This window comes from Molothrus aeneus, chromosome 23, assembly GCF_037042795.1.
Source record: "Molothrus aeneus isolate 106 chromosome 23, BPBGC_Maene_1.0, whole genome shotgun sequence".
Taxonomy (NCBI): Eukaryota; Metazoa; Chordata; class Aves; order Passeriformes; family Icteridae; genus Molothrus; species Molothrus aeneus.
This window is the reverse complement of record NC_089668.1, coordinates 7,242,508-7,261,658: the sequence shown is the minus strand read 5'-3', so window position 1 is coordinate 7,261,658 and position 19,151 is coordinate 7,242,508. Positions and strand designations below refer to the sequence as shown.

Sequence of the window (19,151 nt, the reverse complement as noted above, 5' to 3'; positions counted from 1 at the left end):
GATGCAACCAATGCTCCCGGTCCAAAGTGTTACAGTCCTTGTCCCACCTTTCCCGCCGTCCGTGGTGTCTCGGCTCCACCCCCGTTGAGACAGGGCGCAATACACCGGACCACCAGGAGCCCCTCACGGCTGCAAACGCCGCTCGCAGCCCATTTCCTGTCGTTTACCGATGCCGGGGTGCCGGAACAAGCGGTTACCGGCAGCCCTCCTTCACAAAAATTGTGCTTCCGAAATCTCTTGATGTCGATTCCGCGGGGGTGGCGCGCGACCTTCCCCGTGCCACACACGGCAGAAGCCCTTTTTAAATCATCCTCCCCGCCCCACCCAACACCGGAAAGCGCCGGTGTACCGGCTAGGACAGGGCGACAGACGCCGCAGATACTAAACATGATGATCGGTATGTCTATTCTTTCATCTATCCTCAACTCATTTCTTAGCGGTATTTCTGTGGTTTTCCCTCAAAAAAGCGCAGTTTTCCCCGCTTTTTAGCCGGCCAGGGTTATGCAAATCGCGCGGGGCATGCTGGGCACACCTCTTTCCTGAGGCGGCGCGGGGAGGAGGAGCGCTTTTGGCGGGAACGCTATGGCGCGCACGCGCGCGCAGGCGAACTCGCTCCTGATTGGCGATGATGCGCGCGCGCGCAGGGGACTCGCTCCCCATTGGCAGCGGCGACGGCCGGAAGCGGAAGCGCTGCCGAGTGTCGGCGGGCGGCGGTGGCGGCGGGGCTTGGACTGCCCGCGGGTCATGGGGAGGTACGGAGGGCTCGAGGGGGCTACGCGGACCACCTGGGGATTCCACATCGTCTGTTGCAAATCCGGGAGGGAGCACAAGCGTGAGCGCCGAGTCGGTCCCGGTGGCGGTCAGTGACCTTCGCTCTGCCCCGCGACTCCCGGCGGGGACGTTCTGCGCTGGGAGGGGGATTCGTTCCCATCCCGGCTGTCTCCGTGGGGTGAGCGCTTCAAGCTGGGGAAGTTCTGCCTGGAGAAGAGAAGGCCCCGGGGAGATTCTTAGAGCGCCTTCCAGTGCCTGGAGGGGCTCCAGGGGAGCTGAAGAGGAACTTTGGACAAGGACCTGGAGGGAAAGGACAAGGAGAGTGGTTTCCCACTGCCAGAGGGCAGGGATAGATAGGATACTAGGAAGGAATTCCTCCCTGTGAGGGTGGTGGTGCCCTGGCTCAGGTTGCCCAGGGAGACTGTGGCTGCTTCATCCCTGGAAGTGCCCAAGGCCAGGTTTCACGGGGCTTGTAGCCACTTTGGACAGTGGAAAGTGTCCCTGCCCATGGCAGGGGATGGAATGAGATGACGTTAAAGTTTCTTCCCACCCAAACCATTCTGAGGTTTTATGATTGTATTTAGATATTTGGTAAAATTCACTATGGTTAATGGAAGTGGGAGCCCCCTGAGCACTCCAGTGAATGTGCTGTTTGTCATTAACGTGGATTTTAGTTACGGCTGTAATGCTGTGCTGTCACAGAACTGAACAATTTGTGGTGCTGATCGCAGCACCCAAACCTCCTCTTGCCCTGGAGGGAGCTGCTGCTGTGAGGATATGGGCTTACCTGCACATCAGCAGGTACCAGGATGCTCTGTTTCCTGGCAGAAAAATGGATTTTGACCATATTTTTCTTCAGAATCCTGTGGGATGATGTTCTCTGCAGCAGCGACTGTGTGATCTTTTCTGACAATGCAATCTGTGGCACTGTAGTGAGGACAATTTGTGAAACTGTTTCCTCTAACCATCATATATAGGATTGGTGATACAAAAAATATCTGGTGTTTCTGTAGGAATAAGAGTTATGGGGAGAGGAAGATGCCAGAGTAGGTAATGCTGACTGGTGACATTCTGGGAAGGGTGTGGACTATGGTTTCTCCACTCACTGGGCTCACAGTAGTTGCTGATGTAATTAAAGATCTAGACACTCAGATAGCTGTAGTAAATGGGGCTGGCATGTGAGATTTACCCTGTGGATCTGCTCGTCCCATTAGTTTTGTGTTCAGGGATCTTAGTGGCATGTGAAGGGTGCAGTAAGATCTGGGAATAAACCAACAAAATGACTTTAGGCTGCTAAAGTGCTTCTGCCCAAGGATACTGGGGCTTTGTGTCCGAGGATTTCGGTGCTTCCTTCCCTGCATAGTGGGTAGGAGTTTCTGCTTTGTGGATCTGTGAAGTGAGGCGTGGGGTGAACAGCCTGAGGTCAGCCCCAGCTAAAGCCAAGACTGAAGGTTTCTCTCGATCATGTGCTGGACTTCTCAGCCAGAAGTGCCAGCTGAGGGGTTTAGGGTGCAAGCGTAATGATTTTCCATTGTTAATTCAATTAAAATGGAGCTGGAAACTTGCCGAGGGCACTGCAGAAGGCTGTTAGGGACCTAAATTCCCCTCAGAGGGCTCCATGTCTGCAAGTGCATGAGTGTGCATTGGAGTGAAGTACTAAAGCTTCTAAATTCTCTCATGTACTTTCTCGTGTGGGTTTTGATATTAATTAATCCAAACTGACTAGGCTTGCTTTAATGAAGGGAAATGTCTATTTGTAGATCAGGGAGAAGACACTGTGTATGAATGTCCCTAAAGCTGGTTAAACAAACTCTTCTTTGAGTTCAGCCTTAGCTTCTCAGCCATCTCTGGCCCTGCCGTGAGAGGCTTTGCCATAAAACTGTTCCTTAAACTCTCTTTCCTGTGACAGACCCATCAGTGCTGCCCATGGTGGTTGTGGTAGTGGAAGGTGCAGGGTTTGGATGAATTTCCTGTCATGGAGCACTGAAGACAGAGCAAAACTTCATTGAGCCTGAGGCTTAGAGCAGAAACAGAGGAGGTGCCAGTCAGTGTTCACCCCATGACCAACAACTTGAGTAACTTCAGCACCTGGAGGATCTGTGTAACCACACAAACCACATGTAGTTCACCATTGTGAGCTCTATAAATCCCACTCCATTTTCTGCGGTCAATTGCCCAGTGCGGGCACACACATGTTCCTCCCCCTCTGAGCACCAGATTGTGTTCTCAGAACCCAAAATGAACCAATGTTGTCAGTCCCACATGGAGGGGTCACTGCAGGCCGAGCTGTGAGCGTGATGCTGCCAAAAGCGAGACCCCAGGGAGACTGGGTCCTGCTTTCTCTGTAAGGCTCTGGATTGTGGGGATGAGGGATTCCATGCTGCTGCAGCAGGAACAAGCCATGTCCTGCAATTAAATCTGCTCTGAGTGGTCCGTTCTTTGTGGGAATTGGGTTCAGGAAGGCTGTGTGGGGTTGGATGTGGTGGAGTTCAGCTCAAGGGATGAATGGGTGGGTGGGTCAGTGCTGTCACCAGCATGCAGCCACTGTGATGCTGGAAAACTTAATTTTCTGTACACCAAGGGAAGATTTTCTCTGCTACTAAGCATCATTTCTCCCTTCATGCCGTGAGCAGACATTCCTGATCTATAAACTGCAGGCCCTGTCAGAACACTGCAGTTTTCTTTGGACAAAGACCTGTTCACCCTGCTGAATTCCTTCTGTTTGCTAATCATGGCTTTTCTCTCCCTTTCCAGTTGATTGGTTTGGATCCCCACAACCCCAAGAAGAAGCAGGACCTAGACAAGCTTTATGATCTAAAAGCTAAAGCCCAACAGATTATGAACCAGTTTGGCCCTTCTGCCTTGATCAACCTCTCCAACTTCTCCTCGATCAAGCCGGAACCAGCGAGCACCCCCCCCCAGAGCTCCATGGCCAACAGCACTACTGTGGCAAAGATGCCAGGAACACCCAGTGGAGGAGGGCGGCTCAGTCCTGAAAGCAACCAGGTAATTCCATCCCGAGTTTGGGACAACAGGGATGATGCTCGGGCATCACAAGTATCACAGATTTGCCTGTGGCTTTGTTCGCCTTCTTTAAATCACCAGCAGAAATATAATGTTTGTTAAATTTACTCGGTTACTGAGTGAACAAAACTTCCTCACAGAGTTCCTCTCTCCCAGGTCCTTCCTGGCTGGATGGGGTTTGGATGCTGTAGGTGTAGAGCTTTTTCCAGTCTTAGGAAAGTGTATATTGGAGTGTGACAGGGGAAGTTATTTTTAAGTGGGGTTTAGATGGGAAAATATGGGGAGAAGTGGCTGGTGAGGTGCTAGTTGCCCAGAGAAGCTGTGGCTGCCCCATCCCTGAGAGTGTCCAAGGCCAGGTTGCATGAGTCTTGGAGCTGCCTGGGATAGTGGAAGGTGTTCCTTCCCAACCTGGCGCAGGAGCCTTTGATGCACATAAAAAAACCTGCTGCCCGGGGAATGTCCCAGCATTGCTCCCTGATGGCTTTGCTGGCACCCAGACTGTTAGGAAGTGCACTAAACCCCAGCATAAAACAGCCACAGCAGTGAAGGAATGAGGAAGGGCAGGAATTTCCCATGTATCTGGTTGACCCGACCAGGTGACAACTTCCATCCATATCTTTTAAGACTTGGCATCCTGTTGTTCAGCCCAGTGTGGTTTCTGCTCCTACCACGTCTGACTGCCCTGGAATAACCCAGCACTCCCACAACTCTGTTTTCCACGTGAAGCACTAAAGCTGATAAGTGCTAGTGCGATGGAAATGCTTCCCTCATGCCCTAGGCACAACTTTAGTCACTGATACGCTGATTGCACTTGCTGTCTGATTCTTAACACTTGTAGTTTTGCCTTTCCACTCCTTGCCAGCCGCATTTTCATGCTGGAAACATTTATTCTGGCTGCTGCACTCCAGTTGCTGTCCAGAGCAACCGCTGGTGCTTGAAAATGACTCCTTAACAGCTGGTATTTTTTATCTCTGCCATTCCTGAGCTGATAGACTGTGTCAACAGTGTGACTCGGCCCTGGGGGCATGGGGGAGGAGGTGGTTGTGGTTGTGGCTGTGCTCCACCGGCAGCTTCTTTGCAGGAGCAGGGCAGTAAATCCTTCCTTTCCTCCCACACGCTCAGGTTTTAACCAAGAAGAAATTGCAAGACCTGGTGCGTGAGGTTGATCCGAACGAGCAGCTGGATGAAGATGTGGAAGAAGTAGGTTCCAGCCCATGGAAGGGACTGCAGAAAGAGTTAATTTGTAATTTGTCACAGATCAGTGGCCGTTTGTCCAAGGAGGGAGCGTTTAGTTCATGTAACACTTGTTTTCCCATGCAGCCTTCAGCCATCCCTGGTTTTCTGCATCTTAGTCCCAAAAAGGCTTTTAAAACAGCAATTGCAGCAAACACCTATGAAATCCACTCCTTTGAGTGGAATTTTGCACACCACAATATAAGAAAGATCTAAAGCTATTAGAGGGCTCCCAAAGGAGACTCTGAAGATGGGGAAGAATCAGGAGGGACCATAAGAGGAACGGCTGAGGGCACTTGGTGTGTTCAGCTGGAGGAAAGGAGATTGAGGGCAGAGCTCAGTGGGGACTGCAGCTCCTCCCGAGATGCAGCTCTGACCTCTGCTCCCTGTGGCAGGGACAGGAGCCAGGGAATGGCTGGAGCAGGGTCAGGCTGTAGATCACGGAAAGGTTCTTCCCCCAGAGGGTGTAGGGCACTGATCAGGCTCCCCAGGCAGCCAGACTCAAAGAGCTTTTGGACAATGCTCTCAGGCACAGGATGGAGATTGCTGGTGTGACCTGTGCAGGGCTGGGAGCTGGCCTGGATGATCCTTGCAGGTCCCTCCCAATTCAGGACATTCTGTAATTCTAAATACCAGCTTCTGAGGGCTTGTTTTCATCTTCCCACATAATTTCAGCTGCTCAGTGCTGACCAGACTGATTGTTGCCCTTGTTCCGCCACAGATGCTGCTACAGATCGCCGATGACTTCATTGAGAGTGTGGTGACAGCCGCCTGCCAGCTTGCACGGCACCGCAAGTCTAACACTCTGGAAGTCAAAGATGTCCAGTTGCACCTTGGTGAGTGACTCTTATCTGTTTTTATCCCTTCTACCCCCAGCTCTCAGCTCCTCCTGGAGTCAGGGCTCAGTTGCGGTGCTGTGGTGGAAGCCTGTGAGTAGATTATGCACCTCTGCCCATGACAAGGGGTTGGAACTGGATGAGCTTTAATGTCTCCCAACTGAAACCATTCTGTGAATTCCAGAGCGCCAGTGGAACATGTGGATCCCGGGCTTTGGTTCTGAAGAAATCAGGCCCTACAAAAAAGCCTGCACTACAGAAGCTCACAAACAGGTAAGGAGCCCTCACAACACCAGGAATCACATGGAAGGCTGATATGAGGATGGAGGTCATGGCCTCCTGACGCTGTGAATTTGTGGCCTCTTCCAAGTTGTTCAGACCAGAAATTACTTCCAGAGCCTCCTGACCTGTCTGTGCAGCAGGCTGAGGTTGCTGTGTCTCCTCAGCTATGTTGGCTTTGCCCAAAGAGAAGCAGCAGCTCTTGGTGCTGAGGAGCTTGGGAGGGTTAAAACCAACTGGGAGCTGCACACAGGCGCTTCTCAGCTGCCCCTGGCAACTCCATCTCTGTGCAAAGGAACTGAAAACACCCTTAATTTTGCTTTTAAACTGCATTGGACCATTGGTTTTTAAGCCGTGGTCAGAGCCTAGAAGGAACTGCCCTGCAGTGGGTTCATGAGTGATGCTGCAGCTCCCACTGGGCAGAGAGGGGGGCCTTGAGATTGGGCTTTGATTCCACTGCCCCAGGTTGCCAAGTGGAGAAGCACAGATACTTCCTTCTCCTCTTCAGCCTGGAACCCCATTAAGATTCAAACAGACCTGAAAGACCTGTGTGGAAGCAAGTCAGACCATGTCCTGGGAGCACCTGGGATGCCTTGTTTCTGCTGTGGGTGGTTGTGCAGTCACTCACTCTGAGCTCTCAGCTTCCCATGGTTTTCCCTCTCTTGTTGCAGAGAATGGCACTGATCCGCAAAACTACCAAGAAATAGCCCCTGGACAGAGCTGGAGACACCACCAGTGCAGTTTGGGATACCTGCCGCTCCACTGAAGCCTCCATGATGTCACCTGTGGGATATTTTTTTAATGCTTTACAGAGAAGCATCTATTTTTTATTAACAGTGCAGCAATATCTTGACTTGATGAGAAGACCTGCCAAAAACATTCTACGCCCTCTTCTCGTTCCTCCTCAAAGTGCAACATATCTCAAACAGACTTTTATTTGTGACTTGAAAGTGGTTTATTGTACAAGTGATTATCCAAGGGACAGAGCATTTGATCGTGTGTGGGACAGTATTAGAAGCATCTGTAGAGGTTTTTGTTTCCTCCTTCCTGCCCCTACCTGCTCCAGTACTTTGTAATGTCAGTGTTTATATAAATACTTGCGTTTGTTTTACATGAATAAAGAAATTATTCTAGGCTGCTGGTACAAGCTTGTGCTCTTCAGGCAGCCTTGCACAGGGATGGCAGGGGGAGGGTCCCTGTCACCTCAGCTCTGTGTGTGGTGCTGTTCTGTGGGAGATCTCCTGAAAGTTTACAGGGAGCAGAATCGTGGAATATCCTGAGCTGGCAAAGATCCCCAAGGATTATTGAGTCCAGCTCCTGGTCTGCCCAGGACACCCCACCACTCCCACCCTATGCCTGAGAGCACTGTCCAATTCTCTCTGAAGCTGTGGCAGCCTTGGGGCTGTGCCTATTCCCTGGGGCGCCTGGTCATTGCCGGAGCACCTCTGAGGGAAGAACTGTTTCCTAATATGCAATCTATGCCTCCCCTGACACAGCTTCAGCCGTTCCCTCAGGTCCTGTCTGGTCACAGGGAGCAGAGACTGGAGGTGTCACTTGGGAGGAGCTGCACATGCTGGTGAGTCTCCCCTGTTTCCTCCAGGGTGAACAAACGAAGTGCCCTCAGCTGCTCTTCTGAGAGGTTTCCTCCCCTCCAGACCCTTCTAGACCACAAGAATTTGGCCAGTCCCTCACCTGCCAGTCAGGATGGCCAGGTCATTTCCCTCTTGACCTCCAACCCATTGCTGGGATATTTGGACTGTTGGGAGGGGGATGTTGTGACAAAGCAGGAAGTCAGAGTCCCCCTGATTCTGTTTGTGCCTGGACATTGAAAAAGCCACATGGCCCTGACTGTTCCCGCTGCTCTGCTCAGACCTCAGGGACGCTGCAGGGGCTGTTGTGGGGATGCAGGAGTTGACAGCAGTGCAAACCCCTGCATGACAGGAAGGCTCAGGAAGGCTCCTGCAGCCCTAGGCAGAGCTGGGCTCATCCTCCTTGTCCAGCTCTCTGGAGGCTCCCAGTACCTGCAGGGGAAACCAGGGTGGGTGAAGTGATTCCATGACCATCTTGGACTCACTCCTCATGTCGCTGTGGGATGAGGAGCCTGGAGAGCTCCTTTCTGCAGCCTTGTAGACAAGGTTTTTTTCAAATTATATTGTATGAAGATTAATCTGAAAGGGAAAGTGGGCATTTCCTCAGAATGGTATGTGGTTATTTTTGCTTTGGACTCAACTAGGCATGTACTCAGCTGGAGTGGCAGATACATAATCTGAGTTCCACGATAAATTTGTCACTTTTAATTCTATTTGGAAAGACTTAAAGATTTAGGGCTTTATGGTAGGGATCTCAGTCAGTACAAGAGAGCATAGGGGAAAGGGTAACATTGACCTCTGCAAGCCTGTGGGGTTCCACCTGGGGACTTCACCCTTCCAACACACTTCCCATGCCACCCCTGCCTGTGACTGGCTGCTCCATATCCACTTCCCCTCCTGAGCCCAGCATGTCCCTGCCTTGCCAGTGTCCTCAGCTCTAGCACAAGCATCTCTTCCGCTTCTCCTCCTTCTCCACTGCCTGAGCCTTGGGCAGCACTGGCAGTGGGATGCTGCTCTTCACCCCATCCCATGCCTCAGTGGCCACCAACTGCCCCGTCTGCAGCGCTTGGTAAATGGCAACTGTCAGCATCTGAAAGGCCTGGACCACATTGGAAGCATCTTTGGCTGAGGTCTCCACGTACTGGACACCCAGTGAGGCTGCCAATTTCTCCGCCTCCCTCTGGCCCACCTGGCGCTGCGCAGCCAGGTCACTCTTGTGCCCCACCAGCAGGAAGACCATGCGGAAGGGTTGGATCGTGTCAGTCACCTCCTGGTGCCATTGCCGGATGCTCTCAAAGGACGTGCGGTTGGTGATGTCGAAAAGCAGCATCCCCCCGGCTGAGTTGCGGTAGTAGGAGCGAGTCACAGACCTGGGGTGGGGACACCAAGAGCAGGGGAGTGAGTGGCCCCTGGAGTTTGCTGTGGCACCTCGGGCAGCATATTCCCTGCCTACAGAGTGGCCCTGGCTAGGACCTGCTCCTGCAAGCAGCATCCATCTTGCATTCAAAGCACCATGAGAGGAGTGAGAATCAGCCTTTTGCTGTGTCAATAAGAACTCCAGGGGCAGCTCTGTCCATGTTCAGCCGCCAAAGCTCATCTGTCTCCTGCAGCCACAGCCCCCAAGTGCCCCTGTGTCTGCAGCCATGTCCCCAGGGCTCCACCATCCCTGCTGTCATGGTCCTGGAACTCTTCTGTCCCTGCTGCCATGTCCCCAGTACTTTCCCATCTCTGCTGCAACAGTCCTGGAACTTTCCCATTCCTGCAAACCCAGATCTGCCACTCTCATCCCCTGCAGCCACATCTCCCAAGCTTTCCTGTTCCCAGGAGCTGCCTGGCTGGTGGAGACCGCCCCACAGTGAGGTGTGAGGCTCCTAGCAGCTGAGGAAGAAGTTTTGCCCAGCCCTCAGTGGGTTCCCAGCTGTTTGCCAGTCCCTCTGCAGCTGGTGTGGCAGGGGGATTCTTGGGGGAGTACTGTACCCCCTTTAGAGCTGGAGCAAGGGCTTACAAGGCAGTCCCAAGGGCTCCTTTCCCTTGGCTTTTGACATGGTGGTTCCTCACCCAAACGGACAAGTGGGAACACAGCCACATCAACAACCTCCTCGGGCTTGGAATCACAACACTCCACCCCAAATCTGGAGGGGGACACCCATCTCCACAACCCCTCCTGACCCCATGGACCTACCTGAACCTCTCCTGCCCGGCTGTGTCCCAGAACTGCAGCTTCACTTGCAGCCCTGGCTTCAGCTCCACAAATTGGACGTAGAAGTCCACCCCCACCGTCTGGTTGACAGTGTCCAGGAAGACACCTTCGGTGTAGCACCGCAACAGTGAGGATTTCCCCACTGTCGAGTCCCCCAGCATGATTACCCGGAACTGGTACTGCCACCGTGGCTCCATCGGTGCTTCTGCTGCCTGCCAGGACCTGCCACCCCCACACCAGGAGCGTGTTCAGGCAGGCAGGGAGCTCCTCCACCCAGGAGGCGTTCCCAGTACCATTGGTGCTGCGTGGCCCCTTTGGAACCCCTTTGTCCCCTTTATTTTGGCTCTCTCCAGCAGGAAGCACTCAGGGGTGCCTGCTCCCATTTTCCCATGGACAGGACACCCTGAAAAGTGTCCCAGACAAGGGGAGCTGTTGCCCCACCAGTGATGCCCCCCAAAGCAGACAATCCCCCATGCCATGGATTGAGTGCTGTGCCCCTGCCTGGGATGAAGTGCTCGGCACAGCCTTTATTTAGTGTGGAAAAGCCTTAGGTTTATTAAAAACACTCCTACAGCAGAGTACTATTTTTTTCAGAGCCCCCAAATTAAGGTTTGAAATAAACCCAAGCCCAGGTGAGAGACCCAACCCTCATGGTCACCCAAGGGCTACAGGTGCTGAGTGGAGAGAGAGAAGCATCCCCACAACTGGAGGTCCCACGTCCCCCTATCCCCATCAGCACTGGCAGTGCTTGCCAGGGCTTCCTCCCTGCCAGGGGCTGGCAGTGACTCTGGTTGGGGATGAGCCTGATGCCATCACATCCCTGGTGTGGGGGGCAAGGATCCCCTGGCCCAGTGCCTGCTGGATACCTCCAGCCAGTGTCGGGAAGGCCAACTCCACGTTGAGGTTGCTGTGGGCTGAGGTCTCCACGAAGGCCATGCCCAGAGTGGCGGCGAGGTGTCCAGCTTCCTCTGCTGACACAGTTCGCTCATCCACCAGGTCACACTTGTGTCCCACCAGGACAAAGGCAGGCAGCTGGTCCCCCACAGCCTCGTGATACCACTCAGGAATGTGTTCAAAAGATGCCCGGTTGGTGAGGTCAAACACCAGCAGCACCCTCGCTGCGCTCCGGTAGAAGGACTTGGTGATGGATCTGGGCATACCCAGCAGGTTTTCAAAGGATACTGGGAAGCTTTAACACCAAGAACCCTAGGATGGGGCTCGGGAGGTTTTTGGGTGACAGGTCAGACTTCAGGAGTGGGAAAGGGAGACCTTTCTTGGGCATTTACACTGCCGTTTTCTGTTCAGCATCCCTCTCCCCAGACTGGGGGGCTCCAGAGGAGATCTGTGGGGTTTTCAGGGACTCTGTGGTACTGTTTATCCCTGCAAAAGCCCCAGATCTGTGGGGATGAGGCAGCACTGAACAAAAATAGGGCACCACCAGAGCCAACCCTCGGGTCCCCAAAAGGTTCCCAGGGATGGAGAGGGCCTGGGAGCCCAGCTCCAGCCACAGCACTTTGGTCTTCAGCCCTTCGTGCCCCATTTGAGCCTCCTTCACACTCCCAGGTGCTCCTGGCTCCAGCCTGATGCAATCAGGAAAGAAACCATCCAGCCCCAGCCCACCAGCACACAGCAACGAGCACCTGGCCCTGCTCCCTTGGCTGCTCCCCTGAACAGCTACCGTGTCACTGCAAGCTCAGCACAAGTTGTCACTGGCCCCTAAAGAATCACCATCCCAGTGAGCCATTGCTGTCTGTCCCTGCACACCCAGCTGGGGATTTACAAACACCCTGGAGTGGGAAGATGACTCGGTGGAGTGCTGGGGTCCACATACCCGCCTCACCTGAACTGCTCCTGGCCAGCCGTGTCCCAGAGCTGCAGCTTGGCCTTGCCGGTGGGTGGAATCAGGATAGTCCAGCTAGAACTCAACACCAACGGTGGGGCCTGGCATGGCTGCCCCACCAGGATCCCCACCTGGCCCATCAGTGAAGCAGTGCAGCAGTGAGGAACTTACCCACGGCTGCATGTCCCAGCACAATGACACAGAACTGGAAGCGTCCCTCAGGGTCAGGATCCTGGGGGGAATCTGTCATTGTCTCCATGGCTGAGCTGACTAGATCCCGACCGACCATGTTCCTCCTGTGCTAGCAGCAACAGACAGGCCTCCACCCTTATCCCCACCCAACCACGGGACAAGGACGGCTCTGGCCCCGCAGTCACCCAGACAAACTGGCCCAGGGAGGGAGCAGCTGCCAGCTCCGTCCTCATCCTTCCTGGTAACACTGAGGAAAGTTTAAGTTTTCTTCCCAGGTGTACAAACAAAAAAGGCTTTGGAGCTGCTGCATAGTTCTTTTAACCACTTAAGAAAACCACTGAACTTATTTACTTGACTTTTTTATTCCCTTGTTTTTACAACGATTTTTATCCATTTACCTGTTTCCCAACCACCAAACTCCAAAACACAAACCTGAGCAACAGCCCAGCATTTCAAATCTTAGCAGCAGCACAGCTTCAGCTCTAATCACATTGGCATTTAGTCTCCATTTGCTGTGGCCAGGATGTTTAGTGTTGCCACATGCCAGCTCTGGATGTCCACCTCTACTGGCAGTCTCTCATGTCTCCACTGCCTGGCTTTGGTGACAACAGGGACAACCAGGCAGTGAGTGCAGACTCCCTGCTGTCCCCAGGAGCCAAGATCCTGGGAAATGCCCCACAGGGAAGGGGCTCTCAAGACCTGCAGGTTGACTAGAGGAGTCAGAGGCACCAGCCCAATGCAGGGACTTTGCCACAGCCCAGCCACCCAGAGACAGAAATAAGAGTGGCTCCAACTCAGAGGCTGCAGCTCCCCACAACCAGTTTTTCTCCATGGTGACAAAACAGGCAACCAGAATCACCAACTCTCCAGCTGAGGGTGTTGGAACATCCCGAGGTTGGAAGGAGCTGCTCTAGCCCCTCCATGAAGATCCACGGTGTTTCTGCATTCTAGGGACCCCTGTGGAGGGCTGTGGGGGACGTCCCACTGGCAGGTGCTACAGCAAGCACAGGAACTTGCCTCCAAGCACTGGTGAACTTCACTGCAAGGGGATCCTCAGGCTCCATGGTTCAGAGCAAGCCCAGCCTCACCCCATCCCAATGCAACTCAAACACTGGAGACATCACAAAGATTTGAAGTAATTGCATTTATTCAAACTCCTACCACACACAGAGAATATTCCAAGCTGGAAGGGACCCACGTGGATCACTGAGTCCAGCTCTTAAGCAAATGGCCTGTACAGGGATCAAACCCACCACCTCGGCATTACTGACTCTCTCCTCTAATCAAATATTTAATATCCAGACCTCCTCCTGAGAAAACTCCATGAAACACTGTTCTTCCATGTGGAGCATCTGAACTGGAGCTTCAGATACACCTGGAGCCAAACCAGCTCTACCTCCCTCCACTGCAGGTAAGTGGAGCCCAGAAGTGGCTGATCCCACTTGGCAGAGCTCATAGCTTAGGAAGGAGCTAGGATCTGGCTCTGCAGAGCTCCCACTTCTGGAGGAGAGGGCTGGGAAAGAACAGTCTGGCACTGCAGCACCAAGTCCCTCGGGGATGGTTCACCCTCTGCTTAGACCTGAAAAAAGGGATAAAAAAGAATCCAGCTGAGGGATGGGCAGTCAGGCTCAGCACTGTGTGAGATTCCATCCACATTCCAGAACTCCTGGATGTCCCCTCCCTGCCCTGTGGTTTGGGCAGCTCATGCCTGGCCTCAGCCCCATATCCGCAGGACTCATCCAACAGTCTCCAGACTAAGGAATCATCATGGACCAGGCTGCACTGCCACTGATCTCACCCACACCCTGCACCACAGAGCACAACTCTGCCCAATGAAAAGCCTCGGAAACAAGGTTGATCATTCACACCTGCAAAGTCCAGGTGAAAAACTGGCCACTTCCAGCACAGCGAGCTTGAACTGTCCCCTGTCCTCCAGACCCACTCCAGATCGCACAATGCCAGAATGGTTCGGGTTAGAAGACACCTCAAAAGCTCACTCCATTCCACAGCCAGGGATACTGTCCACCAGACAAGTCACATCCAACCTGGCCCTGGACACTTCAGGGAATGGGGCAGCCACAGCTACTCTAGGCAACCAGGGCCTTCTCACCCTCACAGCCAGAACTTCCTCCCAGTATCTAGTTTCCACTTATTGCCCATCCCAACACCAGGAGTTCTCCAGAGAACACTCACATGCTCCACACTGCAGCTTCCTTACAACTCAGGTCCTACAGAAAGCAAGCTGAAGCCCTTGGGACAGGGCTCACAGGTTTTAATCTTTTTCCAGAGTTACTGCTGAAAAAATAGAGCCAGAGTTTAGTGCCGTAAGCCAAGGAGTCACTGTAAATCCACGGCTCAGATATTCCCAACAAATTCCAGCGTCCCCGACCCTCATGGCATGTATGCCCCCTGTGCCCCATGTTTATCCCTTCTCCTGACCAGGAGTTTACTTCCTAACTAGAATTCCCAAAATAGTGAGGCCAGCGCAGCTTGTCTTCCTAGTGGCCCCTCTCAGCACAGGAGACACCTGCAGAGAGCCCAAGACCAGCATGAATGTTACTCTTCCTCCTTTTTCGACCACAAGATCGGTATTCAGATCTGGTGGGAAAGGGATTTGGAGGGATGGGCTGTGTAGTTTCAACAAGGGTACTACCCTCTCACCTGGGTTTATCCATCAGATGGCTGAGCTCTGGAACACCCAGGACCCCTGGAAGACATCACAACATACCCCCAATATCAGCAGTAGGCTGCAGACTTTTGTGGACACACCTTTGACTCATTCCACCCTGGAACCCCAAGCAAGGAACAGCCCAATTCCCAAAAACGTATTGGAGGGGTGAGTGACTGTCACAGGCAGAAGAGGCCCAGCAGTCAAAGACCTTCCCATTGCTCTGGCATGTTGTTGGAGACCTGCAGCTACTGCATGGAACCACAGCTCTTGGATTAACATGCAGGTAAACACAGAGTTTATCTGGTAAAGTCTGTGATTGAGTGATTGACTGGCTCTGGGATCAGGGTTGACACCCAGTTCTGCCTCTAGCGGGCCCTAGAGAGAGGAATTGCCCTTATCTCACCCATACATCGTCTGGATGGAGCAAGTACTAAGGGAGTTTGCAGGGCCCAGCCCCAAGGACAAGCCCCGTGGAGGATGCACAGCCTCCGAACAGCACATGCTGGCACTGCTCAAAAGCAGAGGGGCAGGAAACGCTGCTGGTTCCTACTCTGGTCCAGGGAGGCCTTAAACCCAACCAATTCTCAGCCTCCCAAAAGAGGACTCCAGAACCAGGATCGCCCATCTCACCTGCCCAAAGCCGAGGCTGTCACGAGCCATCCCATGTCCCGGGATCACCTTCTACGCCAGGATGCTGCTGGGGAAGAAGAGAGCTTTAAGTAAATTGCGAGAGAAGTGTTAAAACTACAGAAAGATGGGATACATTCCTTCCCCCTCCCCCCACGCCGTGCATCAGTTTGGACCCCCGGGGCAGGGATTTGAGGCAGCCGCCTCCTTCCAGCACCAGTAAGCCCCCCCAGCCCATGGCGGGCCATGTACTTTCCCGAAATGTTGCCGGACAGTTACGAAGGCTCCAACTGAGCGGCGACCGTCGAGGAAAATGCCTTTGCTTTCGGCTCCTTTTTGACTGCATCTACCACAGCACCGACAGACGCAGCTTCGATAGGGCCGGGCGGCTCTTCCACCCGCGGCCGCCTGTCCCGGGACAGGGCATTAGCTCAGCCTCGGGGGCCCTCACTCACCCGGGGCCGGGCCCGGCCTGAGGAGGAGGGCGGGGGCAAAGGCCGCGCTGCCCTTCGCAGCCTTCGAAGCGCACCGAAGCGCCGCCGCCGGTCGCGATGCCCACAGGGCGCCGATGCGGCGGAGCCGAGTGGCAGGAGAGCCCCAGAGACGAAGAATGGCGGTGGATGGTTCCCGATGGCCGCCATAGAACCACCCCAGCTCGCCGCCATGGCAGAAAGAGGCGGAAACCCAACCGCGGCCATTTTTTATAGCGCGGCAGCGCGGGCTCCGATTGGCTGCTGGTGCCGGGCTCTACCGCAGAGGCTTCTGGGAGTTGTAGGTAGCCCTGCCTACAGTCCCAACCATCGCTCCCGCCTTTCCCCCTTCCAGCCTCCCACTCCACCCCATCCCAAAGGATAAACGAGACTCCCGAACAGTCTGCTCTAGTGGCAGGTGTTCCTGCCCATGGCAGCGGGTGGAATGAGATGAGCTTTCAGTCTTCTCCCAACCCAAACTATTTCATGATCCCATGATTCACAACCCCCACTAGCACTGGGAGCAGCTGCACACCCCCACCCCACCTAAATGACTCTGCAGTCCGGGTGGGACAAGTACAATTTCTCTCTCCTTCTCCATGCAAGGTCCACACCAGAGGCTGCTCTTTGAAAAGCTGAAAGCAGCAGCTGCATTTCCCCTTCTCCTTCCTCCCTTTTGGAACAGGGTGGGGGGAACACTCCACCCTCGGGGAATAGAAGGAAAGGTTCTTGGAAACAGAAGTATGTTTGCCAACACAATACCTCTGTAAGGCTCCTGGTTCATGATTCGTAATTCGTAGAAAGTATTTAAAATGGCAGCACCTGTCAACGGGCTGGAAGGAAGTGCTGGAACAGCTGCTGATGCTGAAGGCACAGCCATAGCAGGAAATCAGCTGGAAAGGCCTGAGAGCGCTTCCTGCCCAAGTCCTGGAGAAAGGGCAAAATGGATGGTCATGTTTTAATCTGTTCTGAGCAAATGAACAGATGAAAAAATTCCCAATGTTCAGCCTTTTGAGCTGGTAATTCCATCAAACATGGCAGATCAGCAACAAAATAAACCCTCAGTCATTTAAGGCCAAGTCTGGGAACAAGCCCCAAACTTTGTGTGGCCAAACTCTCCCCAAGACAGCCCTTGCCAAAGCTGTCAGGGACAAGGTACAAGCTGCTCCCATTCTCCTCCTACATGGATCTCACAGCTGCTCTGCCAAGTCACAAGGCAATCCCTGGAGTCTCCTTGGCACAGCCACTGATACGTGAGCCTAAAAATCATGTCAAATCCTAGGGCAGAGTAAAGCCTGGGAGATTACTCTGGAAGAGTAATCTTCCAAATGGTGAACTGGGAGAATCCCCACAGAGCAGCAATGAAAAGTACTGGATGCCCAGCTGACCTCAGCCATGGATGGAGATCAAGAGGGGCAGAGAAAAATCCCACTGCATGTCCATGGTCAGTGAAGCCCTGATGAAACCTCCCGAGAATCTCTCACCAGCCTCTTCCACAGCACAGAACAAAGAGCACATGCTGGAAGAGGCTGCAGTTCCCAGCACCTGACAGATGGGAGCAGACAATGCACAGAGATGTGAAAACTATCAGTAAGGAACAGCGGGTGTGCGTTAGTGATCCAGGTGGAGTTTTGTGCTTATGGCTCCCTGGAACACATCAAGGGGCTGAAGCAAGTCTTGGCCATGGTCAGCTCTCAATCTCTACCAATTGTGTTATCCACCATTGCTTTTTCCCTGGAAATTTTACAGCAGAGTCAGCATGATCTTTGAATGATAGAATCATGAGACATCCTGATTTGGAAGGGACTCACATGGATCATCAAATCCAACAGAACTGCATAGAACACCCCAAGAATCCCACCATGTGCCTGGGAAAAATGAGTATGTGCTGAGCAGGACCCCAAACACCTACTTAAAAAACTGACTGCATTTGGAAAAAACATTTTGACTTGGAATAACTCCTAAGGAAGAAAAAAAAAAAAAAGAGATATTTTCTGAAAAAAATGTTCTAACCAGGAAAAAAAGGAAAGTGAGCTCTGTCAGTGACATTTCCCGAAGCAGCTCTATCAGTTCCTGCTACTGCATTTCAAATTCACACCCCATCCTGCCACTGAATTAGTTTGATGGTTAAGCAATTCCCAAGTTAAACCCAGAAATGGGTGTATCCAGTAAGTTTTATAAGATCACTGGAAGGTAGCAAGGCAGGAATGTAAAAATTTCTCTCAGATCTTGTTTAGCAAAAACTGAAGATTAACAAGCCAGTAATGAGATAGCCAGTACAGGAAGATTAGAGTCAAATATTTATTTCTGTTCCTCAAAAGAGATTTAGAGAAATTCCTAAGGGTGTTGGTATGTCTCAGTATGTGGGATATGAACCTGTCTCCAGAAACAGATCCAAGTAACAGGAATTTTCTCTAGTCAGACTCACATGGAAAAAAAAAAAAAAAAATCACTGTCAGCCCCTTTCAGTCCTCTTATCATTTGCTAAAGCAATGCTTCCAGACTCCTCATCTCTTTGGAAGTGGGTCAGGATTGTCCCCAGGCCACCCCAATGTGTATTGTCAAGCTTTTAATTAAACACAGACTAATGGAAAGAGCCCTCCCTGCAGCCTCAGAGCTCAGCCTTTGGAAATCACCCCTCTGTGCCCATGTTCCTCCAGCTCTGCTGAACATTCCCAGTCTGTAACTCAAATGAGAATCGGAGTCCCTACACTTTCATCTAAATTTGATGATCTCATCTTCATCAAAGAACACAATAAGAATATTTGAGTTGTTTTTGGAATTGCTATAAACCCTGCCTGCTGAAGGGCAGAGGGCTTCTTGATCTCTGTTGCCGATATGGATGCAATTTTCAGGAGCTGTGATATCATCTGCCTTGGACTTCTTGCCTTTAGCACATAGAGATAAAAGGAGAATTTACCTTACTACATGGAGTCCTTGTCTGTCATCCTGTGTGACACTAAATGGTAATTAATCTGGGCTTTTCCTGTAGCCATCCAGGAAAAACAAAATCCCACACTTCATTTAACTGGGATTCCAAAAGGAAAACCTTACAAATCCCAGGAGGTGGCTGTTTTCTAGCTCCATGTAAGTCTCTCCTTTTATATATAAGACTATATAAGACACAGCAATAATGGCCGGGAGCTGAAAACGAACATTAAGATGAGTAAGTGATATTAAAAAAAACAAAACAAACCCAAATAATGCAGAGGTTTAACAGCTCCAAACAACCTTGGCTGAGATTCCCCCAAGCAACCCCAAAAGCCTGGCTCATACTTCCAGGGAATGAGGCCCAGAGCCTTGCATCAACCTCTCTCCTGAAACAAAAGCTGGAGCTATTTTAAGCTCTGCAGCACCAGTAAACAGGAGTCAGCAGGTCATCTCTGCTGGCTTCTGCACTCCCAAATTATTCCTCACAA

General features: G+C 52.4%; 3 protein-coding genes, 1 long non-coding RNA gene and 4 other non-coding genes across 13 annotated transcripts; 1 reads left to right on the top strand and 7 right to left on the bottom strand.

Moving 5' to 3' along the window:
• The first annotated feature begins 59 nt into the window (after window positions 1-59).
• On the top strand, window positions 60-7,290 carry TAF12 (TATA-box binding protein associated factor 12). Of its 5 annotated transcripts, none has more exons than XM_066564793.1 (6): window positions 60-397; window positions 3,526-3,777; window positions 4,918-4,995; window positions 5,750-5,864; window positions 6,049-6,137; window positions 6,815-7,290. In XM_066564793.1, exons 2-6 carry the CDS (start codon window positions 3,610-3,612, stop codon window positions 6,848-6,850), a joined length of 486 nt encoding a protein of 161 aa, XP_066420890.1. In that variant the 5' UTR covers window positions 60-397; window positions 3,526-3,609; the 3' UTR covers window positions 6,851-7,290. The 5 variants fall into 5 exon arrangements, with proteins under 5 accessions (XP_066420890.1, XP_066420889.1, XP_066420891.1 ...); XM_066564792.1 differs by lacking the exon at window positions 60-397 and adding an exon at window positions 672-752; XM_066564795.1 differs by lacking the exon at window positions 60-397 and adding an exon at window positions 785-949.
• LOC136566074 (U11 spliceosomal RNA) lies at window positions 174-303 on the bottom strand. The gene has a single exon (XR_010784981.1). It is a non-coding gene; the product is annotated as a U11 spliceosomal RNA (small nuclear RNA).
• A 1,379-nt stretch (window positions 7,291-8,669) lies between the features above and the next one.
• LOC136565998 (ras-related protein Rab-39B-like) lies at window positions 8,670-10,129 on the bottom strand. The gene is made up of 2 exons (XM_066564926.1): window positions 9,915-10,129; window positions 8,670-9,102 (listed from the first exon to the last, which is right to left on the bottom strand). The coding sequence occupies exons 1-2, from the start codon at window positions 10,127-10,129 to the stop codon at window positions 8,670-8,672; spliced, it is 648 nt and encodes a 215-aa protein (XP_066421023.1).
• A 468-nt stretch (window positions 10,130-10,597) lies between these two features.
• LOC136565809 (ras-related protein Rab-42-like) lies at window positions 10,598-12,031 on the bottom strand. Its single transcript, XM_066564617.1, is given in 6 exon segments — window positions 10,598-10,606; window positions 10,702-10,761; window positions 10,764-11,082; window positions 11,773-11,850; window positions 11,852-11,937; window positions 11,939-12,031. Coding segments are annotated over 6 exon segments (645 nt in total).
• A 1,058-nt stretch (window positions 12,032-13,089) lies between these two features.
• Window positions 13,090-16,072, bottom strand: LOC136565851 (uncharacterized). Of its 2 annotated transcripts, none has more exons than XR_010784934.1 (5): window positions 15,718-16,072; window positions 15,266-15,332; window positions 14,626-14,671; window positions 14,158-14,259; window positions 13,090-13,543 (listed from the first exon to the last, which is right to left on the bottom strand). It is a non-coding gene; the product is annotated as an uncharacterized lncRNA (long non-coding RNA). The 2 variants fall into 2 exon arrangements; XR_010784933.1 differs by having other exon boundaries at window positions 15,266-15,329; window positions 15,718-16,062.
• On the bottom strand, window positions 13,671-13,741 carry LOC136566076 (small nucleolar RNA SNORD99). Its single transcript, XR_010784983.1, has one exon. It is a non-coding gene; the product is annotated as a small nucleolar RNA SNORD99 (small nucleolar RNA).
• On the bottom strand, window positions 14,788-14,918 carry LOC136566079 (small nucleolar RNA SNORA44). The gene has a single exon (XR_010784986.1). It is a non-coding gene; the product is annotated as a small nucleolar RNA SNORA44 (small nucleolar RNA).
• On the bottom strand, window positions 15,507-15,649 carry LOC136566078 (small nucleolar RNA SNORA16B/SNORA16A family). Its single transcript, XR_010784985.1, has one exon. It is a non-coding gene; the product is annotated as a small nucleolar RNA SNORA16B/SNORA16A family (small nucleolar RNA).
• Window positions 16,073-19,151: the final 3,079 nt, after the last annotated feature.

Excerpts from the sequence above, each read along its gene's own strand:
- TAF12 (XM_066564796.1), top strand. The coding sequence starts at position 1,861 with ATGGTTTCTCCACTCACTGGGCTCACAGTAGTTGCTGATGTAATTAAA. Across the intron at positions 4,996-5,749 it reads TGGATGAAGATGTGGAAGAA|ATGCTGCTACAGATCGCCGA; the intron begins GTAGGTTCCAGC and ends GTTCCGCCACAG. Across the intron at positions 6,138-6,814 it reads CTACAGAAGCTCACAAACAG|AGAATGGCACTGATCCGCAA; the intron begins GTAAGGAGCCCT and ends CTCTTGTTGCAG.
- LOC136565998 (XM_066564926.1), bottom strand. The coding sequence starts at position 10,129 with ATGGAGCCACGGTGGCAGTACCAGTTCCGGGTAATCATGCTGGGGGAC. Across the intron at positions 9,103-9,914 it reads GCCGGGCAGGAGAGGTTCAG|GTCTGTGACTCGCTCCTACT; the intron begins GTAGGTCCATGG and ends TCCCCACCCCAG.